General features: G+C 38.4%; 1 protein-coding gene across 20 annotated transcripts in view; it reads left to right on the top strand.

The window, feature by feature from the left end:
• The window catches only part of SOX5 (SRY-box transcription factor 5), a 295,218-nt gene that overhangs the window by 32,559 nt on the left and 239,101 nt on the right, over positions 1–23,558 (top strand). For 13 of the 20 annotated variants that reach the window (XM_086885454.1, XM_086885468.1, XM_086885459.1 and 10 more), the window contains one exon: positions 13,157–13,388. In XM_086885454.1, the coding sequence (XP_086741580.1) occupies positions 13,157–13,388 (232 nt within the window). The remainder of the gene's footprint in view (positions 1–13,156; positions 13,389–23,558) is intronic. The other 7 variants (XM_086885461.1, XM_086885460.1, XM_086885467.1 and 4 more) reach the window with 1 other exon arrangement.

Genomic DNA, 23,558 nt, shown 5'->3' with positions numbered 1-23,558 from the left:
TTCAGACCTGGTTCTGTATATCCTCAGACTGGAAAAAGGAGTTAGTAATAAGTATTTACTTCAGAGGGGATAATAATCCTTACTTACTTCACAGGAGAAGGGAACGTGAAGAGTAATTAGTATTTGTAAGTGCTTTTAAGGATGATGAAAAGGGTAGTGCAAGTACAGAATGTTTGCTAATAAATTGTGTACAAGAAAGGAGTAAGATGAGGTTTATAGAGCCATGAAGGTGCTTGGAGACATAGATGGTCCCCCAGTCAGATTTACAGAAGTCTATAGGTATCTTAATATTTGAAACATATTTTAAATTCTCTTTAACAGCAAGACAAACTATGTTTTTGGCACTTTAATATCTTTTAAAATCTGGCTTGTGCTTTATATTCATATGATGTGGGGTGGGAAGGAGGTAGAGTGAAGTCAGCAGTGCAAAGGCTTGGTGGCAGCTGCACTTTGTGCTCATCCCCTGTAAAGCAAGTATGGAGATGGAGGATGAGAGAGAATAGAGGAGAAAGGTAAAAACCTTTGCATATCTGATGAGCTTTTGTAGAAGGGAGGGGTTTACAGACTGCTAAAAATGCCAGCCAGTGAAACTGGACAGTAGTGAAAAGGATGCAGTGACATTCTCCTGCTAAATGCTGGGTTTAGGGGTTTTCATTTATTTAGGGGCTTTCTGGGTTTGGGTTTGGATTTTTTTTTGGCTGGTTGGGTTTTTTTGGGGTGTGGGGTTGTTTTCTGTTGGGTTGTTTTTAAAATTTTGGTTGGGTTGTTTTGTTTCAATTATCACTGCCCAAAAAATAGGGTTGAATACATTTTAATGTAAATATACTAATTAGGTTAAAAAAACCCCATTATTATGTTCTATGGCCAGGACTCCATGTAGGAACTTCCTTGATAGTTGGACTCAATGAATCTTGTGTGTCCCTTCCCACTCAGAATATTGTGTGAAACTTAGTTCTGCAGTTTCAAAATGCAGTAGCTGATGAGAGAACTTAATTTTTGTCATCACTTAAGTGTCAGTGCACACAAACCCACTGGGTAAATCAATGATACAAGTAAGTAAGGCAAAGAGCAATCACCAGTGCAATGTTTCCTTTTAAAAAAGGAAAATCTGAGCTTGCAGGGCATTTTATAAAGGCAGTTAAACATTCTTCTCTCTTATGTAAAAATAGAAAAACTGGGAGCCAGAAAGGTTCAATAAATTGTATGGGATCACACAGGATGTTGCTGTCTTCTGAATTCTTAATGTTGAGTCCTGGTTTCATTGTCCATCCTGAGGCAGGGAAGGCATTCAGGAGTAATCAATCTGGTCATAGTTTCAGTGTTTGTGCTTCTTTGGCAATCATCAGTGCCAAAGGCCATTGCTATACTTCAGAAATAAATTTCTCTGATGTACTGCAGCCAATCCTTTCTCCTAGGTTTCATTCAAGCTCTAGTACTTCTTGCCAGGTGACCACTTACCCAAATCGACAGCTATTTACTGGCTTCTTCAAATTAAAAACAGGACAGTGGACCTTTCCTTTTGTGTTTTATATCCAATTGTGGCTGTTAACCTTGAAAACTTATTGTTAGCTTGTGATACAGAGATGTTTGTTAACACACGGTGCTAATGAATCCATGATTTTTCTCCATGCCCTAGTTTATTGTGACTGTAATTCTTCCTGATCCATTACTTTGGCTGCAGCAGGTATGCCACAGAGTGACTAGGCTTCTTCCAACAAAGTTTTCTTTCTAGTGTTGCCTGCAGATACATCAGAAGGCTTTCTGTTGCCCATGGACTGCGTTTTTACGTGCCTGAATTGTTCTCACTGCCAAATCCATGTAGCCTCATGTAGGAAAAACAAAAAGTGATGTGTGTGTGGGGAGTGTAAAAGAAAGGAAAGTGGGATGTAAGAAAGTTTCTTGTTCATTTTTGTTTAAGAAATAAGTTAATTTTCTGGGATGCTCAGCACCTACACCTCTTCTGCCTGAAAGAGTCCAAAAGTCCTCCTTCTCTTGAGGGCCAGAGGTGCCTTTGGAATGCCTCATTTCACATGCAGTGGTCATTTTCCTCATGAGACTTGTGACATACGTTTTAGATCTGAACATCTGGATTCAGATTCACTTATAATATAATTAAGTGTATCCCCAGCAGGGAGATGGCTTTTGATAGAAAAAGTCTTTTCAAGGAAGCTATTATACCACTTGTTATGGCAATAACAGCCAGGTTTACTTTTCTGTAATGTATATTTATTTTCTTCAGAAGTCTACTGCTGTCATCTGAAGTTGGACTTCCATGGCAATATGTTCCTTAGACTGCTAAATTGTTTTAATACATCTCAGTAAAAGCAGTTTTAGGCAAGAGCATTTTTAAGTCTGTTTGAAGGCAGTGTGTGGAGAGTGTGATGTAGGGGGGGAGTCAAATGTTTATTTGAAGATGTGTTTGAATGAATCTTCCTACATAAATTTGCCAGTGTTAAGAAAGAGGGTCTCTGCCCCTTTTAGATCACAAAGGCCTCTCAGTGGGGGATGGTTTTGGTAATGGAAAAAACAAAAAAGGTTCCAGTATGTGGTGGAGGAGGTAAAATAAACAAACACAATTGATGATTACTTCTCTCCATCAAGGCTTCTTTATCCTTGCAAGCTCAGTCAGTGGTTAGCATGTTAGCCACCCCTCCCTGTTCCATCCAGCCCTGACCCATCTCCTTTGACAGCATTGGTTTGTACAGCTGAGGCTCTGCCGAGCAGCCAGCCTGAAGGTAGGCAGAGCACCCATGGAAGGGGGAGCAGCACCCTCCCAGTTTCCTTGGAGGGAAGGATGTTACTTACAGGGCTTTTCTCCTCTCTGTGCCATTCCACAGAGCTTTTTTTAAGTAGACCCCTTTTTGCTGTGCCTGCTGCTGCAGCCTTTCTAAAGGAGTATTTGGGGAGCCTTGTGGTTCTTAAGGTCTGTTCAGAATGGTCTCCCATTCTCCTATTTGTCAATTTGTTTTTACCTTGTATGCCAATATGCACTGGTTTGTGCAAGGATGGATGTGTGTTACATGAGGAAGAGCTGTATTTTTCTTGCTTGACGGCTCCAGCAGTGTCTAGAGTTAGTTTGTTAAGCTGGGTAATTATCAGCTGGTTATGATTGTTCTTCTCTCTTGAAATTTTACAGGAATATCTTAGAATCAAACAAAGGAAAACATCAGCTTTCAGGCAGCTGAAGTCTGTCCATTTACCTACATGAGGAGGAGTGTTAGCACATGCAAGAAAGTTCTGAAGAGCGTCCAGTAGTGCTGGAAATGGAACATGGATGCTCAGAAATCAGAAAATTACAGATGTGAAAGGTGCTTATGCAGCACTACTATGAGTGATTCCACCACCCATTTTTTAATGTAGATTTAAAATTCCTGCATTTTTCTGAATGAAAACTGTGAAAAGAGTATAACAGTCATAAGACAACTGAAGCAGACCTCACAGTACAGTGAGCACAGCTAGTGAGGCAGGAGCCCTCACATTGTACCATAAATTTTTCCTGTTCTATCCCTCATTTGTTGGGCCAGAGATGGAATGACTGTGGATCATCTGAAGTAGGACATAGAAATGTGAAACTGCCTGAACACTTGAAAAAAGTTCATTTTCTCTCTTGGAATATCAGAACATCTGAGTAAAATTATTTTTATTTAAACAATTTTTGTTTTACTCTATTGGTATTTCAGAGTAATTTTCCGAGGCAGCAATTTTCACTAGTTTCTGAAAGGCAACATCTGGGCTTTGGAACAATCTCTTTTCAGCTTTGAAAATCCTACCTCAAATTGCTTATACGTTATAAATGTTTGAATTTTTTTTGTGTTTTTTTTAGCATAATGGAAAGGCAATAATGTATTTATTCCCTGTGATTTTATCTTCAAGTTCAGTTTGATTTTTCTTTCTTGGGGTTTCTAGGATTATTTGTTCCTGAGCCAAGAATGCACCTGTCATGTACAAATCCTCCAAAAAGGGAGGAGCATGCACATGGATGTGAACAAAAAAGAATAATAAAAATTGTTGGGAAGCTGGAATTAACCTGTTGGAAAGAAAATGTTTATATCCATTAGAGATATTGCTCTGCTTAAGTATATTTTTTTTTTATACCCCCCCAACATCACACACACAGATGGAAAACCAATTTCACTGTGTCTGTAGTTCTTAAAGGCAGATGTGGTTTCTCTGGGGCCTCAGTTCTGCTCCTGCTAAACTTATTTAATTTAGAGGCCAGGTATTTCAGTGATGCAGGTTCATGCTATCAGTGATTATCTGCTTTACTGGCATGATCAGTTTTGCCAGGAACCATACAGCACACCTGTGGATGGATGTGTTTATGTGTGCTTGTGGATTTTTGCATTTTTTTTTTCCTGCAAAGTAATGGGCATGGTGCAGATGTGGAGGCAAGTGATGGTTGGAGCAGGAGTTAGATAATAAGGAAGAATGATACTGCAAATTCAGATGTGTAAGCACCAGTGAGTACCTTGAAAATTATTTCATAAATGGAATTATATGTAGGAGGGAAACACACATGCAGCATAAAGTTCTTACTCTGACCTTAATAGTAGGGAAACTGAGAGTTTAGTGGGAAAGAATAGAAACTTCTAATAATGTCCACGTTTCTGGTTTCTTTGTGATTGCACACAAACTCTGCAGAGGAAATCTTGCTTAGAAAATTCTTAAAGTACCATTTGTTGAGTTTTAAATTTAAATAAAGAAAGGGGAAAGGAGTGGGGGGGTTGAAGCTCAGTGGTTGTTTGGCACTCACATCAGACAGTGGCATGATGGAAGAGTGGGAAAAGCTGTGTCATATTCTACCAAGATCTCAGTCAAAATAGTGGCTCCTCATACTGAAATCTGGGCATCTTCTGGGAGAGAATTTTTATTATTAATGTTGATTCTGAAAGTAATTCATCGTTTAGCAATGCTTGAAGAAAAAATTTTATCAGTTTAATTAGACAAATACTGCGAATGACCAAGAATAAGCTCCCAGAACTGAAAAAAAGTTTTAATAGTTGCTAACTTTTTAAAATGAGCCCATGCTTCCTCCAATTTCTTTGGAATAAGTCTGCCATAATTGTCATAATTTTAAAGCTGTTTCAACTCCTAGCCTTCATTTCACTCAGTGGGAATTAGGTATTCACGTCTGTGTGTGATGTATGGGTTCCTTGTGCGGCACAGCTCTCCCACTTAGTGTCTGGAGAAGGACTGATGACTTTTCTGTCATTTTCAAGTATTAGTTTGTACAGTGAAATCTCAAGGCTTGGAATCTCTAGTTATTTGACTAGATCCTCTTTGTAGTTCAGCAAGCAGAATAGTGGTGATTACCTGATGTCACAGTGATTGAGACAGTGCTTTTAGCAGCGAGCATTTCCTAAAACTTTTAAGTGAAAATAAGAGCAAAACTCAGCTATTTTTGTGATGGCATGATAAGAAATTTTAAATAACAAATAAAATATAATAAATAAATGAATAATAAAAAAGAAAGATTCATGAAGAGCTGAAGAGTCAGGGGAGGTACATTTCTGAAAGGTTGGGGGGTGGAGGGGAAGGAAGCCAGAGTTAATTTGAGGATGCACTGGAAAATAAATGAGCTTGTGGATTTAATTCAGAATCATCCAAGCAGAGTCTTTTGCATGAAAGAAGCCAGTGATCAGGCTCAGTTTACTTGAAACATCAACAATGACTGCATCCTGCTGTTTCAGAGTTTGTGCAGATAGATGCTTATCGTCTTTGACACTGCCCCACCACAGTTGTGCGTTGGCGGTGCCATAACCGTGTTATCGCTACGTGCCTCTTCTGGGTTTAAGAAGTTCTCAAAACTCACAGGTTTTAAAGTTTGGTGTCTTAGAAACATGCTTTTCAGAAACTAAAATCTCATCCTGTAGCTTCTGGTTTATAAATGTCTTACAAGATTTTTGGCTCTTTTAGTCGATGTATAGATGAGTGAAAAGCAAAAGGCTGATGAACTTGACAGGTACTAAACAAAAATGATGAGAACACAGGTTCTCATGCTGAAGCTGATTTTGAATGTGTGTCTCTGGGTGAATTGCTAAATGTTCCTGCTTAATACAAAGCAGTGTGTGAGATCTATGAAAGAATTAGGTAATATTTGTTACAGTAATAGAATATAGTAGATAGGAGTACAATAGAATATAGTAGATAGGAGTACATTCATTGCCTTCCAGATTCTGTTTGGGATGAAGGCTGGTTTGTTTCAGGCTACAGTATTTCACTAAAAACCTAGTCATGCACAGTCTTTCCCAGTTACCTGCTTCAAAAAGTCCCTGAAAAACTTTGTGTAGCACATGTTGGGAATGTTAAACGTGAACTTTTTTTGACAATGGATTTTTACTAGACTTGATTTTGCAGTAGTTTTTTGTGCATAAATTCCTTGCAAGTGCAAGAAAACGGAGATGATAAAATTTCAGTTGATGGCATAGAATTTTTAGAAAGTGGTTTGTTTGTTTGTTTCATTTTTCAAATAAAAAAGGATTTTGTTAACGTTTTCTAGAAGTATATTTATAACAACTTCATTATTTGAGAGTTTAGATTCTTGTCAAATTGATCCACTTACCACTGGAGCTTGGAGCAGTAGCTTTGCTCAAAAAACAGTTTCCACAGTATGCAGAATATCAGGTTTATGAGATGGGCTGCTGATATTACACTATACTTCAAAATGGATTGTGGATAATGTATTTCCTTTCCATTTTATATTCAGAATCCTCTAAACTGGAGGACTATCAAAAATGGTTAAAGTTACCCCATACAGAGAGATGGCATCTGGAGAGCTAAAGGGAGAAGGTGGGCTGGGTGAAATGGAAATTACTGGGTGCCCCTAACCATAGGATTGCTTGTGGCAGCTCTAGTAGACAACAATAAACAAAAATATTACACAGGTCATGCTGTAGTGATCTTGGTTTGTGTTAACAAAGTTGACTTGTTCACCAGAACTGCTTTTGAAAAGCACAGCTTCGTCGTAGCATAGGTGTATTTTAAATGATTGATATGTTTTTAGCAATAATTAACAGATTATTCCACCTCAGTGTGAGTGACAGATGAGAGCATGCTTCATGCACAGTTTTTACTGATTAGCAGATTATAGAGTTTTGCTTTTTTCTTTTTTGGCTTTTTCTTTTTTTTTTTAATTGTGGAATTACTTCAGTGAAGAATTCCAAACCAGGCTGTAAATGACTCAAAAGATATTGCCAAATGAAGTCTGTTTTTAGTGGTATGTGTAGAAACAAGTCAGGCTTGCAGTTCCCAGTGGGACAAGTGTGTGGGAGTCTGCCACCCTTACTCATGTTGAGTAATACCTTATTACACAAGTAATCTTGTCAAAATGAATAGAGTTGGGTTTTTTAAAGGTACTAGTTATTCAGTGTACATAAATAATTAATTACTTTGGGGCCAAAACAGAATGGAAACCGTGGTTAGTGTTAAGTGGCACCTCTTGCCAGGGCTGTGTGTAAGGAGAGATCATAGTTTCAGTAAACCTGGGAAGAAGAACTGTTTTATTAGCATTAAACGTGATCAGGGATGAGGCAGATAGATGCATTGCTGACATTTTGTATAAGCTTGTGTTTATAAATCTATATGTGTGTGTGTGTATGCATATACATTAGATATATGTAGTAGTGCTGCTGTCTGTAATCATAATTATTTCCTGCGGAAAAGCAGTCTGCAGCTTTCCAGCAAGTACTGTAATTAGAGGTAAATATCCCTGCAGAGAGTCAGATTGAATCCCATTGAAGTTTTTGGGCTGTTTTAAGCACTTAGTGTTTGATTTGGACTCGGGCCGTGTTCAGGAGCGAATTCCTGGTGCTGTTGGTAGTGGGCTGACGCTGCACACTGCTGCTGATGTGCTCCTCTTGCCCTCACGCTCTGCTCCCACCTCTGACACACAGGACTGAGTGGTTTAAGCTCTGTCCATCAGAAGGACTTGGTTTGTAGCTGCCAGAGAAACTCGAGAGGTGAATGTTTTCGTGCCGATTCAGAAACTGGCTGTGCGACTCCAGTCGGGCGCTGTCACGCCTGGTTGTGGTGAGAAAACAACAATGCCTCTCTTGATAAAGGAAAAAAGGAAAGTCTTGCACGGTCAGAATTTTGACATACAATTTAAATCATCTTTCTACATCCTGTGGACTTGGAGCTGTCAAAGAGGCAAAGCCTGTGTTTGAATGGAAAAGCTTTTTATTTCTTTCAAAAAGTGTACCAGCTATAATTATCCATAACTTTGCAGGCCTGTTTTAATGCTGTTTTATAATTACAGGTCCTAATGCTAGATTATACAAAGTCATTTATAAATAGTCAGAACAGAGGGACTTGGAGAGTTTTTAACCTGTAGATGGCTGTGGATTGTGGCAGCTGACGGGATTTTACCTGTGTGTGTATGGGGTGAGCTGTGTAATGATTGATGAATCCCTTAATTAACTCCCAACAAGTTAAGATTTATGGCCTCATATCTTTTTCTCCTGACACATCTGTGTTTGTCACTTTTGAAGACATGGATAAGCCCCTTCTCCAAAAGCTTTTGTAGGTATCTGAAATGTTTCTGAGGTATTTTGCTTAATGTAACAAGATTAGAGTTTTATGACAGAAAATTTATTAAATTTTATGGCATGAACAATCGAATTGGAATGGATGCAGGTTGTGTGCTAGAGGGCACTATCTCCTTGAGTACTGAATACCACTTTAGATTTATTTTGGGAGTACAATCATGGATGAAATGAACTGAAACCAGTGAACAAATGGAAATGTAGTGGGGGACACTTAAGTGAGGTTCTGTTAAGAATAGTAATAATAAAAAAATACAGCTGTGGAAAGATCATGGAAAGATCACTTTTGTGAGACACTGAATTGAAGGGAAAAAACGAACAAGAAAAATAGTCATATTTAGCAGCCTGAAATTGTTTGGATGGAACCAATACGTGTAGGAAACAATTCATGTGGATGTAGTGTAGCTCTTACTTGCTACAGTGGAAAAATCCAACCCTGCTGAAGTCAATGCAAAAAAGTCTGGGATCAATAGACACAGGGTCTCAATTTAAGCCTATGAAGAGTCTGTTACAAATTGAAGAGCAGTAAAGAAGTATTTGGAGAAGCTTTTGTAATATGAATCACGTAAAATGTTTGTTGGATAAGAGTGAGTTAAAGCAATGAGGTTTTTACTTCCATGAAAAACCAGTCTTGCTACCAGGTAAAGCATTTATTTAATGAAAATTTAAGGAAAAGGGTGTTTGGGTTTTTTAACTGCAGTTTCTGCATATTAAGAAGCCTTTCTGAAAACAGATCTCTTCACAGGGAACATCATCAGAACTAAATCTTCAATTCAATCTGAACCACTGATAAAATCAAATATAGAGATACATTTCATAATTACAGCGTGTCTGTGGAATGGCCTGTGTTCCAGTGCATCAGAACTTTGCAGATTTAGGTTCTCTAAATTGCCACCTACCTATCTGAATTCAGTAGAAATCATTAATGACATTTCAAAATGCAATTCTTCCTGAAACAATTAAGTTGCAACAGATTTCATCTGCAGTGACACCCTTTTATGTTTGGAATCTGGTATGCTGTATTGCTATTTTCCTGAATTAAATTTTAGGATTTTGGGGTTTTTCTTAATCCTATCCATAAACTGATGTTTCCTTTTCCATTGTAAATCTTCTTTCAGAGCAATGTAATTGAAAACCATTCTGAGTTTAAATTTGAGAAAAAGATCTTGAAGTCATGTGAGCTGTTAACTGTTGTGTTATCAGTGAGGGCAGATCCAGGATGTTTGTGGTCCTTTGTTAAAATGGGATAATTCCAGGGCTTCATTAGATCTAGGTCTGCTTAAAAGAGCTCAGTTGTTACTCTGAATTTAGCTGTTTCCCTTTCCTAATTGCTTATGGTGAGAACTCTAGTTGCATCTTAGATATGGAATCTGTTAAGACCTGATATTAGGTCAGTAGGATAAACAAGATATGTGGAAAGAACAGAATTAGAGGATGCATGATGTGGGGGCTCATCAAATTTGGGAAATGGACTAATAAAACCGTAGAAATAATGAAAGACATTTATAGATGACTTTCATATTTTCTACTTGGAAACCTCTCAGAGATTTGATCCTTTGCTACCATAGACTTTGATAGTTGCTATTCTTTTGGAAAAAATTTCCAAAAGTAGATATGGATCTATTCATTTATTTATTTAAATCTTCCGTTTTCTTGTGGAAATTTCCCAGATGTTCATGAGGACTAAGAAATTTCAGTGAAACCGATTTTTGCCTGACTCAGGATGGCGACAGATAGAGCTGCCTAAAAACAAAACACCTTTGATGTTTGAGTTGTCCAGGTTTGTGTATCCATTTCTTTGAGTGTCCTTGGAAGGCTAATGCAGATTAAAGCCTCAATTTCGCTGCCTTAGCCATTTTAGTAATTTGTTAGTCTTCTAGGATGGTGATGAGCACGTGGCTTTTCATTTAAACTGGATGTTTTAGAGACAAAGGGAAAAGTTTCTTGTACCCTTTCTACTGTCACTTCAGTTTGGCCTACAATCCAACCTCTAGGTTTTCATTTCAGATCAAAAGCAAAATAATCTCTGTTACTGCAAGTGCATGGAGGTGGACACCTCTATTATCTTCCTTGTCTGTTTATATAAATTCCCTGCAGAAAATTATTTCATCCCTGTTGGGAACAGTGACAAGCAGAAGATGATGATCTGTAACTATATATTCGCGTATAAAGTTAACAGAAGAGCTTTATTTCAGCGTGATATTCAAACTTTCCTTGTGAAGCAATGTGACAGAATCTGTGTTATTCTAGGTTAACAGCAGCAGGAGTTCTTGACACAGTTTGAGTATATAATGTATAATCCAAATCATCAATACAAAGCAAGGCATCCTCTCTCTCTATAATTTATTGTCAGAGTGAATTGCAGTGGAGACTTTTGTGCATGGCTTACAATATTTTCAGTCATTTTATCAAATATAAATGTTCTAAAGTATAGAAAATTACTGTGGAATAATTGACTAATGATCTTGTGTCCCTCCCTTTTTGTTTGCCAAAACTGACACAAGTGCTTAGTGCTGATTTTCAGAGAGATTTTGTAAAAACTCAGGCTTCTATTAAAGTAGCGTTAAAATGAGTAACCAAAAAACTTAAATTCAATAGCAAATGTCGATCTTGGTGCTGCACAATGCAAAATATGAATAATTCACATTAACTTTAGAAGGGAGTTGTATGATTTCTGCACAAGGGCTTGAGATCTGTCACATCAAACATAGCTGCAAAATGCTGAATTCAGTGGGCTAGTAGAAAACTGCCAGTAAGAGTCTATCTGGTGATCTCTGTCTTTGTACATATGCTTTGCTGCAGACACGTAGGTGGGAAAGCCTAGAAGACAGAATTCAGGTAGGATGTATGAAGTGTTAGTCTGTTGGACTAAGTCAAACATTAATAGAAAATACAGATTGGTTCTCTAAGCACTGGCAATAGGTGGTGTTCAGAACAGGCAACGTGCAGCTGCGTATAGGTTCTGCTAGGGATTTTTTGTCTGAGTTTTTGTTGTTGGTTTTTCTGGTTTTTTTCCCTTTTTTTTTTTAATATATAATCTAACTTGGCTCAGGAGGCAAGGCTCAAAATGAGATCATTAGAAGCAAAATAAGTCTTAACAAAGGGCTGTTTAAAGTCACTGTTTGTTTTCAGACCCAGTTGACTGCTGCTAAGAACCATTCTGTGCTCAATATGCCAAATCGTATGGACATGCTTCACCTCACAGCAGCCATACACATGGTTCAAGAGGCTGCTGGGCTTTTGAAATGCAGTCCTTTAACTATGGAGTGGAAAATAAAAATGGGGTAATTAGAATCGTAAATACAAGATTTTTGAGGAGGAGCAATATTACTTCAGCCTTTTTTTTTTTTTTTTTTAACTTTTGCATACAAATAGTCTTCAGTTTCCTTGTTTATGACTTCTCTTTTTTTTTCCTGTGAAACATGTCCCTATTTTTCATTTCTTCTTCTGGCTGTGCCTGGAGGATTTATTCTCATTCCACTCCTAGCAGATACCCCTGGTTAGCACAGGGTTCATTGTGCCATCCGTGGATGTACCCTGATTTTTATGAACAAGGTTGCTGTAATTAACCCCAGAATTTGTCTGCATTTTAAGGCTTCACTGTACCCCCCTCTGTTTTAGAGACCAAGCTGGAAGCATTCTGGGTTCTGTAAGAATTTTAGTAGCGCTTGGCTTAAATGATACTTGAATTTACCCAGGAATTAAGTTGCTTTCAGTGTTCATAAAAGTTGGAGATAAACACATCCTATCAGACATTATCAAAAACTTTACAATGTAGGCCTGAATTTCAGGTCAATATTTCTGTTGTTTTTACAATGTGTACTGTATATCTCTTCCTTGTGTATCCTTTTTTTATGTAGTTATAGATGTAAAATTGCATTTTCATGGGGGGGGGGGGGTCTGATCTAGTTATAGATAGGAAGAATTTGGTATATAGATAGAGAGATTTGATAGCAGATCTTCATTTAGTCAGCGCACCCCTGACTTTATGTTGTCAAAAAGCTTAGATAATTAATGTCCAAATGTTTATTTGCTTAACTAAACCAGATCTGCAAACCTGGAAAGATCCTTGCAACATGACTATAACACTCAGTTGCTCACATGGGTGAAATTTTGTAAACACAGACATTTTGGCTTGCTAGCAAGTTCTTTTATTGTATTGTATTTTATTTTACTTTATTTTTTTTTTATCAATTGTGGCAGTTAATGACATGCAGATGATTATTCCTTAAAAGCTAAGTTGACAATAGCTTGTATCGGGAGACATTCTATCTTCATAGAGTCCCTTGCAAATGCAAAACTGGATGGGTATTTTTTTAAAGGAATTGCATTTCATTATGCAGTCTTAGGTGAATTTTCATGTTTAAGAAGCTCGAATACAAGAGAGTGTTATATTAGTGTATTATTCTCACAACAAACAAGCCACTGTTCTGTTGCTACCTGCTTGGCCATTGTTCCCAATTGTGTATGCTTTGCAGTGGTATTTGGATGGTTTCCTGCTCTCTGCCAGCACAAAAAAGGCATTTCTGTTACAATGGCCCCTAACCACACAATGACGGCATTAAGGATTTATTTGGAGGTTTCATTATTTTCTCCTCTTTTGTTCCTTCCAGGATGTCTTCCAAGCGACCAGCCTCTCCGTATGGGGAAGCAGATGGAGAGGTAGCCATGGTGACAAGCAGACAGAAAGTGGGAGAAGAGGAGAGTGACGGGCTCCCAGCCTTTCACCTTCCCTTGCATGTGAGTTTTCCCAACAAGCCTCACTCTGAGGAATTTCAGCCAGTTTCTCTGCTGACGCAAGAGAACTGTGGCCATAGGACTCCCACTTCTCAGCACAACACAATGGTAGGTTCGCTTATGGTCTATTGTGGTTGCATCCATTCTTTGAATTCTGCCTCTGCAGTAGTTTGGCATCCAGATCTGTACTTTATTGGAGTGTACAACGCACAGCTACACGTACAGACCACGCCACAATAATGTGTGAGCTCTGACCTAGCTGGGCTGCCTCTACCCTCCACTGCAAATGCTAAATCGCTTGCAATGCAGACTTTTCCTCACCTTTGCCTGATGGCATTTAGGGTGCTAAAATTTGTTAGCTGCACTGATGTGAGTTGGAAGTGTATGTGTTCAGCAAACAGAAAATGGGTTTGGAACACTCTAAGTGAGAGTCACGTTTGGCATGGTGTCTGAAATATCACCCTAATGCCAAGTTTGTGCAACAGTAAAGCATGAAAGTCTGCATAAAGGGTAAAAAAAAAGAAACTTTGAATTTTGATGACTTAAAGAGTTACATCTGATGTGTAGTTCACATCACAGATACCTACGATAAAATTTACTGTGCTTATGAAATTAAATCGGCGTGCTACTTTTTCACTCATGAATTTCCACTCCACAACTGAACACTAAATTCATTACATGCAGCAGTCCAGGGGAAGTCCAGAACTCGCTGTATCTTAAAGAAGACAAAACAATGGCATGTTCCTTGCTGGTATTGTAGTGTTTGGGCCCTTCACATGCAGTGCTGATACATTTTTAGAGGTTGAAAGGTGCGTTGGAGCCCCAGGACTGAGGCACTGGGACAAAGCTCTGTTGTGAACGTGCTTGTACAGCTCTTGCCTATTTACAAATTGGCTGTAACTTTTCTGTTAGTCTGCCACTTTGACAAGGGCACTGATAATTTCACTAGAAGTGAAGATAATAAGTGGACCTGCATATTTGAAGGCTTTTAAAAAGGCATTGCAAAATAGGTGATAGTGTATTCTCATAAAAGCCTACAAGAGCTCCACATTGGCATTTAAGCCCTTACAGCTCATTATGCATATGTAACAAGCCCTAAGTAAAAAGCCTTAGGGATTATTATTTGTCATAGGACCAAGTCACTGGGTATTCACTGAAGCTGCTCTCCTAGACAGAATAACTCATTGATCCTGATCCATTTTCCTCCCTTTTTTGGGCTAATGCTTAAGCTCAGACAGTGGTTTGGAATACATAATTTTAGTTTGTGTTATTGCAACTTTACATGGAGAAAGAATATCATTGGAGAAATTACTCATGGGCAGACAATGTCATTATCTTTTTTGAGCTTGTTTATTTCTCGACCTTTATCTTATGTTTTATGGAGATGAAATTCATTAATGTAACAGTTCCAGCCAGTGGGATGTTAGGGTATGTAACTAATGTATGGGCTTTGCTGTATTTTGGCCTATTTTAGAAGAGTGTTTTGGAGATAAGGAATTGTTTCTGGCAACATTAAAGTCAATAGATAAACTTGTGATGGCATCAGTAGTGTAGAATCAGACCCTAATGAAATAAAAAACTGTTTTCTAAGGAGCCCAGCAGGAGTATTTCATCTACACCTCACTGAAATATTTAACTGCTCTTTAACTGGTTTTAACTAACTTCTTTGTTCATTTATAGCTTTTAAGAACATGAGGTTTAGCTGATCATCTAGTGTAACTTCCTGCTATGAAGGCCATATTTAATGTGATATCAAAACAGTGTGTTCTGTCTTTTTACTGTACAAGATACTGAATCATGGGGTGTTCTAGATAGTTTTGCTGTAGCACTGACACACTGCAGGCTTACCTGAGGCAGTGCTTGGGGGGTTGGAAGGGGGGACTAGTTTTGTCTTCATACATGTTTAAGAATATTGCCAATCTGTATTAATGTAACATTTCAGTAATATCTCTCTTTTAGTGAGGACTGTGTTATAAAAATCATCACTCAGGTAATTCAGAAAGGATGTAGCCTATATGTCTCCAGAAGGAAGGAAGTGATCAGTCTAAATAAGTAAAATACACATAATCACTCCCTCTGCTGTTGTGGTGTGTAGTACCACAGTATGTGGTATGTGGTATTCCTTATCAGAAGGAAATCACTGTATTACATTTAGATGACTTCAGTTTGTGCACTTAGCAGCGACAAAAATAATTCCCAGAGGGCATTCCCTTTATAACATTGCAGAGGACATTTTTATACTGTTTGAATTCACATTTTGTTGTTCCATTATCTCTGGGAAGCAGATCCAGGTGTGTGCTGGTGTGCCCACAGCACCACAGAGCCCAGTCTGATACGGTTTTATTGCTAAAGCTCCAGGAGCTCCACACTTCCCAACTTACACTTCTGAAAATTTACCCTATTGCACTTAACCAAGTTTTAATGACTGCTATCTTAGTGAGACAATTCAAAATTCTGGGTAAACTTCTATAAGAGGAGGGCAAAGTTCCTTTAAAGACATCTTCAAACCTAATCAAAATAGGCAAAAATCCGCAAAGCCCATCTTCCCATCGAAATGAACAGGCTATTTCTGAGGATGTTGGAAGTGCAGCCAGAGAAAGGTTAGTGCAGGGGACACAAACTGAAATGGAGGATCCCTGCAAACATCAGGAAATTTTGAACTACAGGAACACAATTTTTTTGTGTGTGTGAGGGTGCTGAGCATAGGAATGGGTTGCTTAGGGAGGCTGTGGAGTCTCCCTCCGTAGAGATACTCAAAAGTCATCTGGACATGGCCCTGTCTGGCTCTCAGTGGCCCTGCCTGAACAGGGGGATTGGGCCAGGTCTCCTCTGGAGATCTCTACCAGCCTCAACCAAGGCAGGGGTAACTCCATCTCAAACTCTCTCTTGATAGAAGAAACTATATACTTACTTTAAGTAGGAAAACTCTTCTCCTGATAAGAAAAGAAACACTAATTTATCAGACCTAAAGCAGCTGCTCAGTAGAAAATAAAAGACAAATGATGTGACCTAGAATATATCTGAGAATCCCCTTAGGACATTCATAGCAGGCCATAAGCTTTGCAGGGAAACACTTGAGGATTTCAGTATCAGTCAATAGCTCTTTTGAAGAAACCTATTAAAGCTGCAGTATTTGGATAGCACAGATAGTTGTTAGCTCATCTAAGTTACAAATGTTTATTTTACTTGTTTCTATTTGCCTGCATTTATGTTCTATTTGTCTGCTTTTGCAACTCTGAAGATCACTGATCTCACCAATGGTGTCTGTGTGTTAAATTCTGAAAAAGAGAAATGTCAAGGCTAAAAGTACTAATTATAGTATACCACAGGCATGGTGTGTTTAAACTAGACCATTCTTTTTAACTATAGAATATCAGTGAAATGCTGGATGGAATTAAAAATAAAATACAAATTTAAAAAAAAAACCTACTGAGAAAAGGTCAAACTGGTAAGCTGTAATTTTGCCACTCCCTAGTTGTTCCAAACTGATGACTGTGACTGGTAGCCCACGTGTCCTGCACTTTCAGTGGGATTTAGAATTTATTTTCAGTAGTGCTTTAAATTGATAGGAAATGTTGTGGTGCACTGTTCAGTAGCTTTGTTGCTTGAGACTAAAAGAAGTTGTGTTTCTGTGGTGCATGAAGTTACTCCTGTGTAACTTGGGAACAACATTAAGAATAGCAGTGCTACTGGCCAAAGAGCGTACTTTGTGCTTTTCTTTGCTTCGTGCTTTTCCTCCCCTTGTCCGAAATAAAAGGGTGTTTGATGCTTCATTTGAATTCTCTTATCACATCTATCCTGGCCTCGCTTCACCTGTTGGTCTGGAGTTGTCAGCATATGAATGGTGGTGGATCAGAACAAGCGGCTGGAGCACTTAGCTATTATTCAGACCTTCCTAGGAGAATGGAAATCTGAATGCATGTAGCTTTTTAAAAAGTCAAATAGGACTCTAATTATACTGAGCTAAAGAATGCATATTTAAAAAAAAAAAAAACCACAAAAAACAAACCTCACAGTGGTTCTGGAGAAATTTTAATTTCCAGTGTACCTTTGAGCATCAAGCTTAGGATAAGTTATTGTGATGATACAATGCACAGTGTTGTGAACACCAGTGCCTTTACTGTGCCAGCTCTAATAATGAGAATTTCATTGTTTGGGGAGAGCAGTCTCCTACACTCTAGACAAAAGTGTAATTACTTTTGAACGATGTGGAATGTGCTCAGTTTAATAGCATGGAGAATAGATTCACAAAGATTCAGATAAAGCTAGCTTGGAAGCCATATGTGCAGTGTGGCAGTATGAAATTGTTAGCAGGCACCATAATTACAACACACACACACACACACGCACACAATTTCACAGTTTAAACTATAAACTGTTGTTTTTGTAAGAGATAGGCCTATCTGAGCAAGACTAGTTCAATTAAAATAAACCAGAATCAGTGGTGAGTTTGCATTTGTCTGATGTTCTTTCCTTCCTCTCTTAACGGTAAATTGATATTTATAAGATGATGAAATTACATTGTTGCAAACATTGCATTATAAATGTCATCATAGAAGTAGCACATGGAAGCAGTTTCCACAGGTACAGTTTTAGACTTTTGCTGGAGTTTGATCTTATACTTGCACTGTTTCAGGGAATGGCTGTGTGAGCTGTTAGGAAAGGGAGCAAATGAAAAAGAACCAGTCAGCACCCAAAGAGCTGTAGAAGTTGCCTCTAATTTAGTCTGGAGAACTCTCTGAAGTCCTTGAGAATCAGCTGTGATGGAGCCAGAACTGTGATAACTCTCCTCTCTGCCTGACAAGTCTCCTGCTTTCAGGTTAGGCTGATCTGCTTGTCCTCCTTGTCGTGATCCATATTCTCCCAGAGCTCCTGTCCTGTCCCATCCACATCAGTCAAGCTTGCATTACTTCCCAGCTACTCCATCTGCAGGTCCTGTCCAGGGCTCATAAAGAAACAAAAAAGGTGTCTCCATTCTTCAGGTGAGTCAGGGATCAAAGCCATAGTGTAATTCAGGAGCAGTGTGCTTTTATGGAAGTTCCCTTGGTTTATTGTACCACCCTCTCAACACAATGACTTTTGCATACTTGTAGCCATGGAAAACCAGAGTGGATACATTCCCAGCAAAATAATGAATAATGAATAATAAATAGTAAATAATAAATAATAGCAGGATAATCGATGGGCAGAAACACCCGCTGAAGTTTGAGATGACCCATTGCTGTTTTTAACAGGCTTTGAAAGGTCCAAAGGTTGGTTAGGGACATTAAGTAAGTAATGAAGTAGGAAGACTTCTTTTCTTCATCCCCAAGCAGGAGGATTAAAACTACATTTAAAGCAGTAATTTGACAAATCAAGACCAGGTTTATAATATATAAATTGCCTGGAATACAGGGTGCAGATGACTGTAGTTTCTAAAGGCCATGAAGAGAAGTGGAAACAGCAGTTGTTTGTTTTTGCTGAAGATCATCTTACTGTGAAGCAGTCATGTTTTTAATGGATTCATTTGAATGCAGTTAAGCAGAAAATAATCAACAGAAAAGTAAACACCTTTGTTTTATGGAAGTGCTGGGAACTTTATGTGTCCATTGTTTACAAGTGATTATGTGCCTAGACATCAATTCACTGACTTAATACTGGAAAATATCTTAATTTAAACTTACTGGATAAATACTAGTAAAATCTAATTCAAGTGGGTAACTGAAAAATTCTACAGAAAAAAAAGGTAGAACTGTAAAGCCCACATTTGGTAGGAATATAGGAATATTTGAACCAGATGGTCTCTCTTATGAGGAAGAGAAAGAATGATTAAATGCCCTATCAAAAAACTATAAGAAAAAAAAAAAAACCCAACCAACCAAAAGAAATCAAACTAACCAACAACAACAACAAAAAAACCCCAGCAAAGAACCCCCAAAACAAAGCAGAAAAGCAACAAAAAAAACCCCAAAACCTGGTCATCTTTCCAAGCAACAGCAATAATTTTAAAATTTTGTTTCAAGTCTGCGCTATCAATTTGAGGAGCACTGGTAAGGACTGGGATATGGAGAAAGCTCCACTAGGACTGAAAGACCATTTTATAGCAACAACCCAAAGAGACTGCATTGAAATGTTCCTACTTCTTGATGCATCTTCTGCTTCCAACAGTCACTCCCTATGTGTGACATAACATCTATGGGATCTTGTCCATCCTGTTGGAAGTCAGACAATAGCTGTGGAATTTGTGTCGTTTCTGCAGTCTGGGTCCATCCCCTGTGGCACTCTGCTCAAATTTATTCTGAAACTCTTACCTTTCCTTCGGTGGCAGTGATTCTTTCTGGTCTTGTAGTGAGACACAAGCTCTGTTCCCAGTTAAACACCCAGTTCTCTTTGTTCTGGAAACAGAAGTCCAGAGAAATGTAGTTTTAGATGTTTGTGCTTTTCCTTTCAATGAGTGTATGTTCTTTGGCCAAGCTGCTGCACTGTAGAGAAGCTTTTGGCCTTAGGCTGTCAGTGTAACCATTATCAGAATAGAGAGCAGCATGCCAGGCTTCCATACTCTAATCTGACATGTGCCTCAAGGCAAGGCATGTGGGAATCCCAAGTTGATTAAGTTTTGCCCCCTATGGCACAAACTCCTACTTTGGAGCACCACCTTGACTCATTTTTGCTTCAGTAGTTGTTAATTCATTTTAGAACTTCCAGAACAGTTTCCCTGTGTGCTTTGTGTTTGCTCCACACACTTTTCATACCCACAGTACTTCTTCTGAGCAGCTGGTGTGGTTTTCTCCCTTTCTTTTCACTGCAGGTGCGAATTTCTCTCTATTTCCAGCCTTATAAGAGCCAATGTTACTCTATCAGTTTCTAACTGCTTGCAGTTGTCCTCTGAAAACCTTTTTCTTCTTCGCCCATTTTCTTCCTCTGCTTGTAGTCATATTTAACTCAGTCATTTTTATTATTTAATCCATTCTGAAACCATCTAGTAAATAGCTCATATGAAGATGTTGCACAGTAAAAATAAGTGTCATGCTATTTGCTTGGACAGAATGTCAATAAAGTAGGGGATGGTTGGTTTTTGATATGCAGCCCTACTTAGTAGAGATATACCAAACCTAAAAGGCATTGTGAAGTGTTGGTCATGGTTTCTTGAATTTCAGGGCTGCAAGGAATCCCTGTGGTTATAAACTCTGGCTCTTAGAAGTGCCAGAACCTTCTGCACTCAGTACTCACAGTCAAGTTTTACAGTCTCTTCTCTCACTGTCAGATGTTTGTGTCCATAGGAAGTTACCCATTGCAGCTACAGGTTAAAACATTCCTTTATTTTCTGTCCCTTCAATGGGTGAGTGAAGCCCTCATGGTTTTTGGATTGTCTCTTTAGGTATGATTTTTCAGGTCATACAAAATCCAGTTGGATTAGGCTGGGTTGCTTTCTCTGATTTTTCTTCCCACTGCTAATGCTTTTTCAGATTCACCAAAAGTAGAGCTGGTTGTAGTGGGAATGAAAACGTGGCTCCAGGCAGTTGCTGGCATTTAAAGTGTCGTGTCATCCAGTCAGGTTTTTTTCCCCTTTCACGGAACTAACTGCTTCCTCTTAAGTACATCAGTGAAATACCACCGCCTTCTCCCTTGTAATAAAAGGAGTTATTAATTTTCTCTAGAAATTCATGGCTGAACAAGGACCTTTGGCAGCTTAGGCTGCAGATTGCCTCGTGTGTTTACTTAAGAATGCACATCTGCCATTGGTAGGTCAGCTCCTAAGAGGAGTTCAGAGACCTCCCTACAAGAGGAGATTGATGCGCTGCAGTGTTTCTGGACCAACCAATGTTCCAAAGTGTTTAAAAGACAATGAAATGGAGGAAACAGACTTTCTTAAGTAAAAAGAGTCCTTTATGCCTGGGGTAGCAAGCATGTCTGAATAGTTTGGCCGGCCTAATTTCCAGATTCTCTTTAGCACCCTGAAGTTCTTTGTTCCTTTTTCCGGTTTAGTTGCAGTTGTGTGATCAGATAAGGCATTTTTGCTCTTTGCAAAGGAGAAGCAGACTTGGTGAATCCCATTAATTTAGCATCACTAGATAAACCAACAAAAGTAACTGAGTGGAGTAGGGCCCAATTTAACTCAGGATAGCTTTTGCCAGAGCAGTGTAAATAAGACTGTAATTATACATGGAAATAGTCTGCTTCAGCATCCTTTTTTATGCTTTTAAAACTGAATTCACCCCAAGGAAAAAAAAAAAAAAGAGCTCTAAAGATTAACTTTCTGTAGTCTGTACAGGCAGCAAGCAAATTACATAGATTGTCTAAAGCATAGACCAGTAAAATCTAATATCAGACTGTTATTATCTTTATTTATATTGTACCCAGAGCATGATTTCTTTTTATAGAGACAGAAAAAAGAAACATTCCTGCCCCAGAATGCTTAGCTTATGACCCTGTTCCTGCAAAATAATCTGGTTGATTGGAACCTAATGCTGATGGTTGCAAGAGGGAGGGAAGGAGAGGTCACTGACTATAACTCCTTCTCCACATAGCTTTTTGTAGGATTGGTGTTTGATGACAGAAAATAATAAATATTATAGCAAAAGGTAAAATCCTTCTGACATCTCAAGTCTGAATTACTGGGGTAGATTGTATGTGTATCTCTAGAATAAGTCATGTCAGAAGTGGAAGCTTGCATTGCTTATTAATACTGCAAGCCAGAAATAATGCAAAACATCCATGCTTCAGACTCTCCTCTATGCTGATTTTCAGATTGAATTTAAACTGTGTGTTGTTTCATCTCTGTAAGTGAAACTTTCCTCTTTCCTGTTCTTTGTATTTTAAATTGCTGCAGTTGTAATCAGGAGATCTGCTCAGCTTTGTATCCATCTGTGTTCAGAAACAGCAGTATTTGCTAAAGATGTGCAGGTTTCCAGAAAACAACCAGATACAAATGCAGAGTTTAGCATTTAGGATTTAGGGATCTGTTAGGAGCAAGTTAGTTTCTTATACAATTCTCAGTTAAATTTATGGAGTCTCAGTGATATATTTCTGCTGATTATTGGTGTAGCATGAGGACATTTTGGCTTTTTTCATAGAGGAAAGAAGTTATTTCCTCTCTCAGAATGGAGCTGGCCACTAACACAATACAAAGCCACTTAAATCTTAATGTCGCTTTTGGTGTGAAGATTCAAGTCTCCTCAGACTGTATGTTTAAAAGTGTATGTTAGAAGTGAGTTGGTACATTTGGCTTTATAGTTAATGGAAGTAAATAGGGAATAGTGGAGCATGATTCATTTTGTCCTAACAGATCTTCTAAGTAGGTGAAGGAACTCACACCCCAGAAGTGCCTATTTTTCTTCAGAGGTTACAGCTGGAGCTTAGGGTGTTAAGCTCAGCTGTTGAACCCTGTAGTTTATAAATCTGTGGTTAGATAACTTCAACCAAAAAAGCCTTGAGTGAGAGGTAATTGCCCAGCCAGAGCATTTAATAATTCGTTGTTCATAAGTAAAATTCTGCTTTATAGTGCTTAGCTCTGTTGGGAATAGAAAACATTCTGCATCTCAGAGTTCAAACCACTCAACTCACTTGAGTTTGTGGCCTGCATCTAACTAATGATACATTGTGAGTCCGTGGTATGTTCTTTACTTTTATAAATACAAACTCTGCAAACATCTCTCGTCCTCCTCCTTTTTTCCTTAAATTCCTAAATTCGTATTGTCTTGACAGAGACAGTAGCAGAGTGTAGGGGAGAGCATATTGATCAGTCACAATAGCTACATGTATAAGACCTGTTTAAATTCTCTTTAAACCAATTTGATAAACTCCCCTGAAAAACAGTTTCCAGAATTTCGTCTATCTACAAGCAGAACTGCAAATTGCGTGATTCAGCCCTGCAAAGAATACATCTGTGGCAGATGATGTACTTTTCCTGTTTGCTTGTGGCCAGTGTAAACTTAGCTTTTGGGCAGTGACCATAGCTTCAGTTTTGAAGCTGTCAACATGACTATTGGGTAATATAATAACACAGGGCCCAGGTGAATTCCTGAGCTTTCCCTATGAAGAAACTAATTTGTCTGAAATACTTCCTTTTATATTTAGGATCTGTATCTTCATATTGCTCCGTAAAATATCACAGAGTTGTTGGAACTTGTAATTTGAAAACTGTTAACAAAGATGGCAAGTTTTCAGTTTACTGGGTGAAATTAGATGGTTTTTCCAGCTTCCAGGTTGTTGATTTATCATGGGCCATTAATTTGTCATCTATGCCTGCGTTAGTATAATGGAAATTATACTTGTCCTTCATCCATGATGGTCTGTGAT

Source organism: Cyanistes caeruleus, chromosome 4 (assembly GCF_971803275.1).
Source record: "Cyanistes caeruleus chromosome 4, bCyaCae1.hap1.1, whole genome shotgun sequence".
In the NCBI taxonomy this organism is placed as follows: Eukaryota; Metazoa; Chordata; class Aves; order Passeriformes; family Paridae; genus Cyanistes; species Cyanistes caeruleus.
The sequence above is the reverse complement of the archived record's forward strand: the minus strand, read 5'-3'. Positions and strand labels throughout refer to the sequence as shown.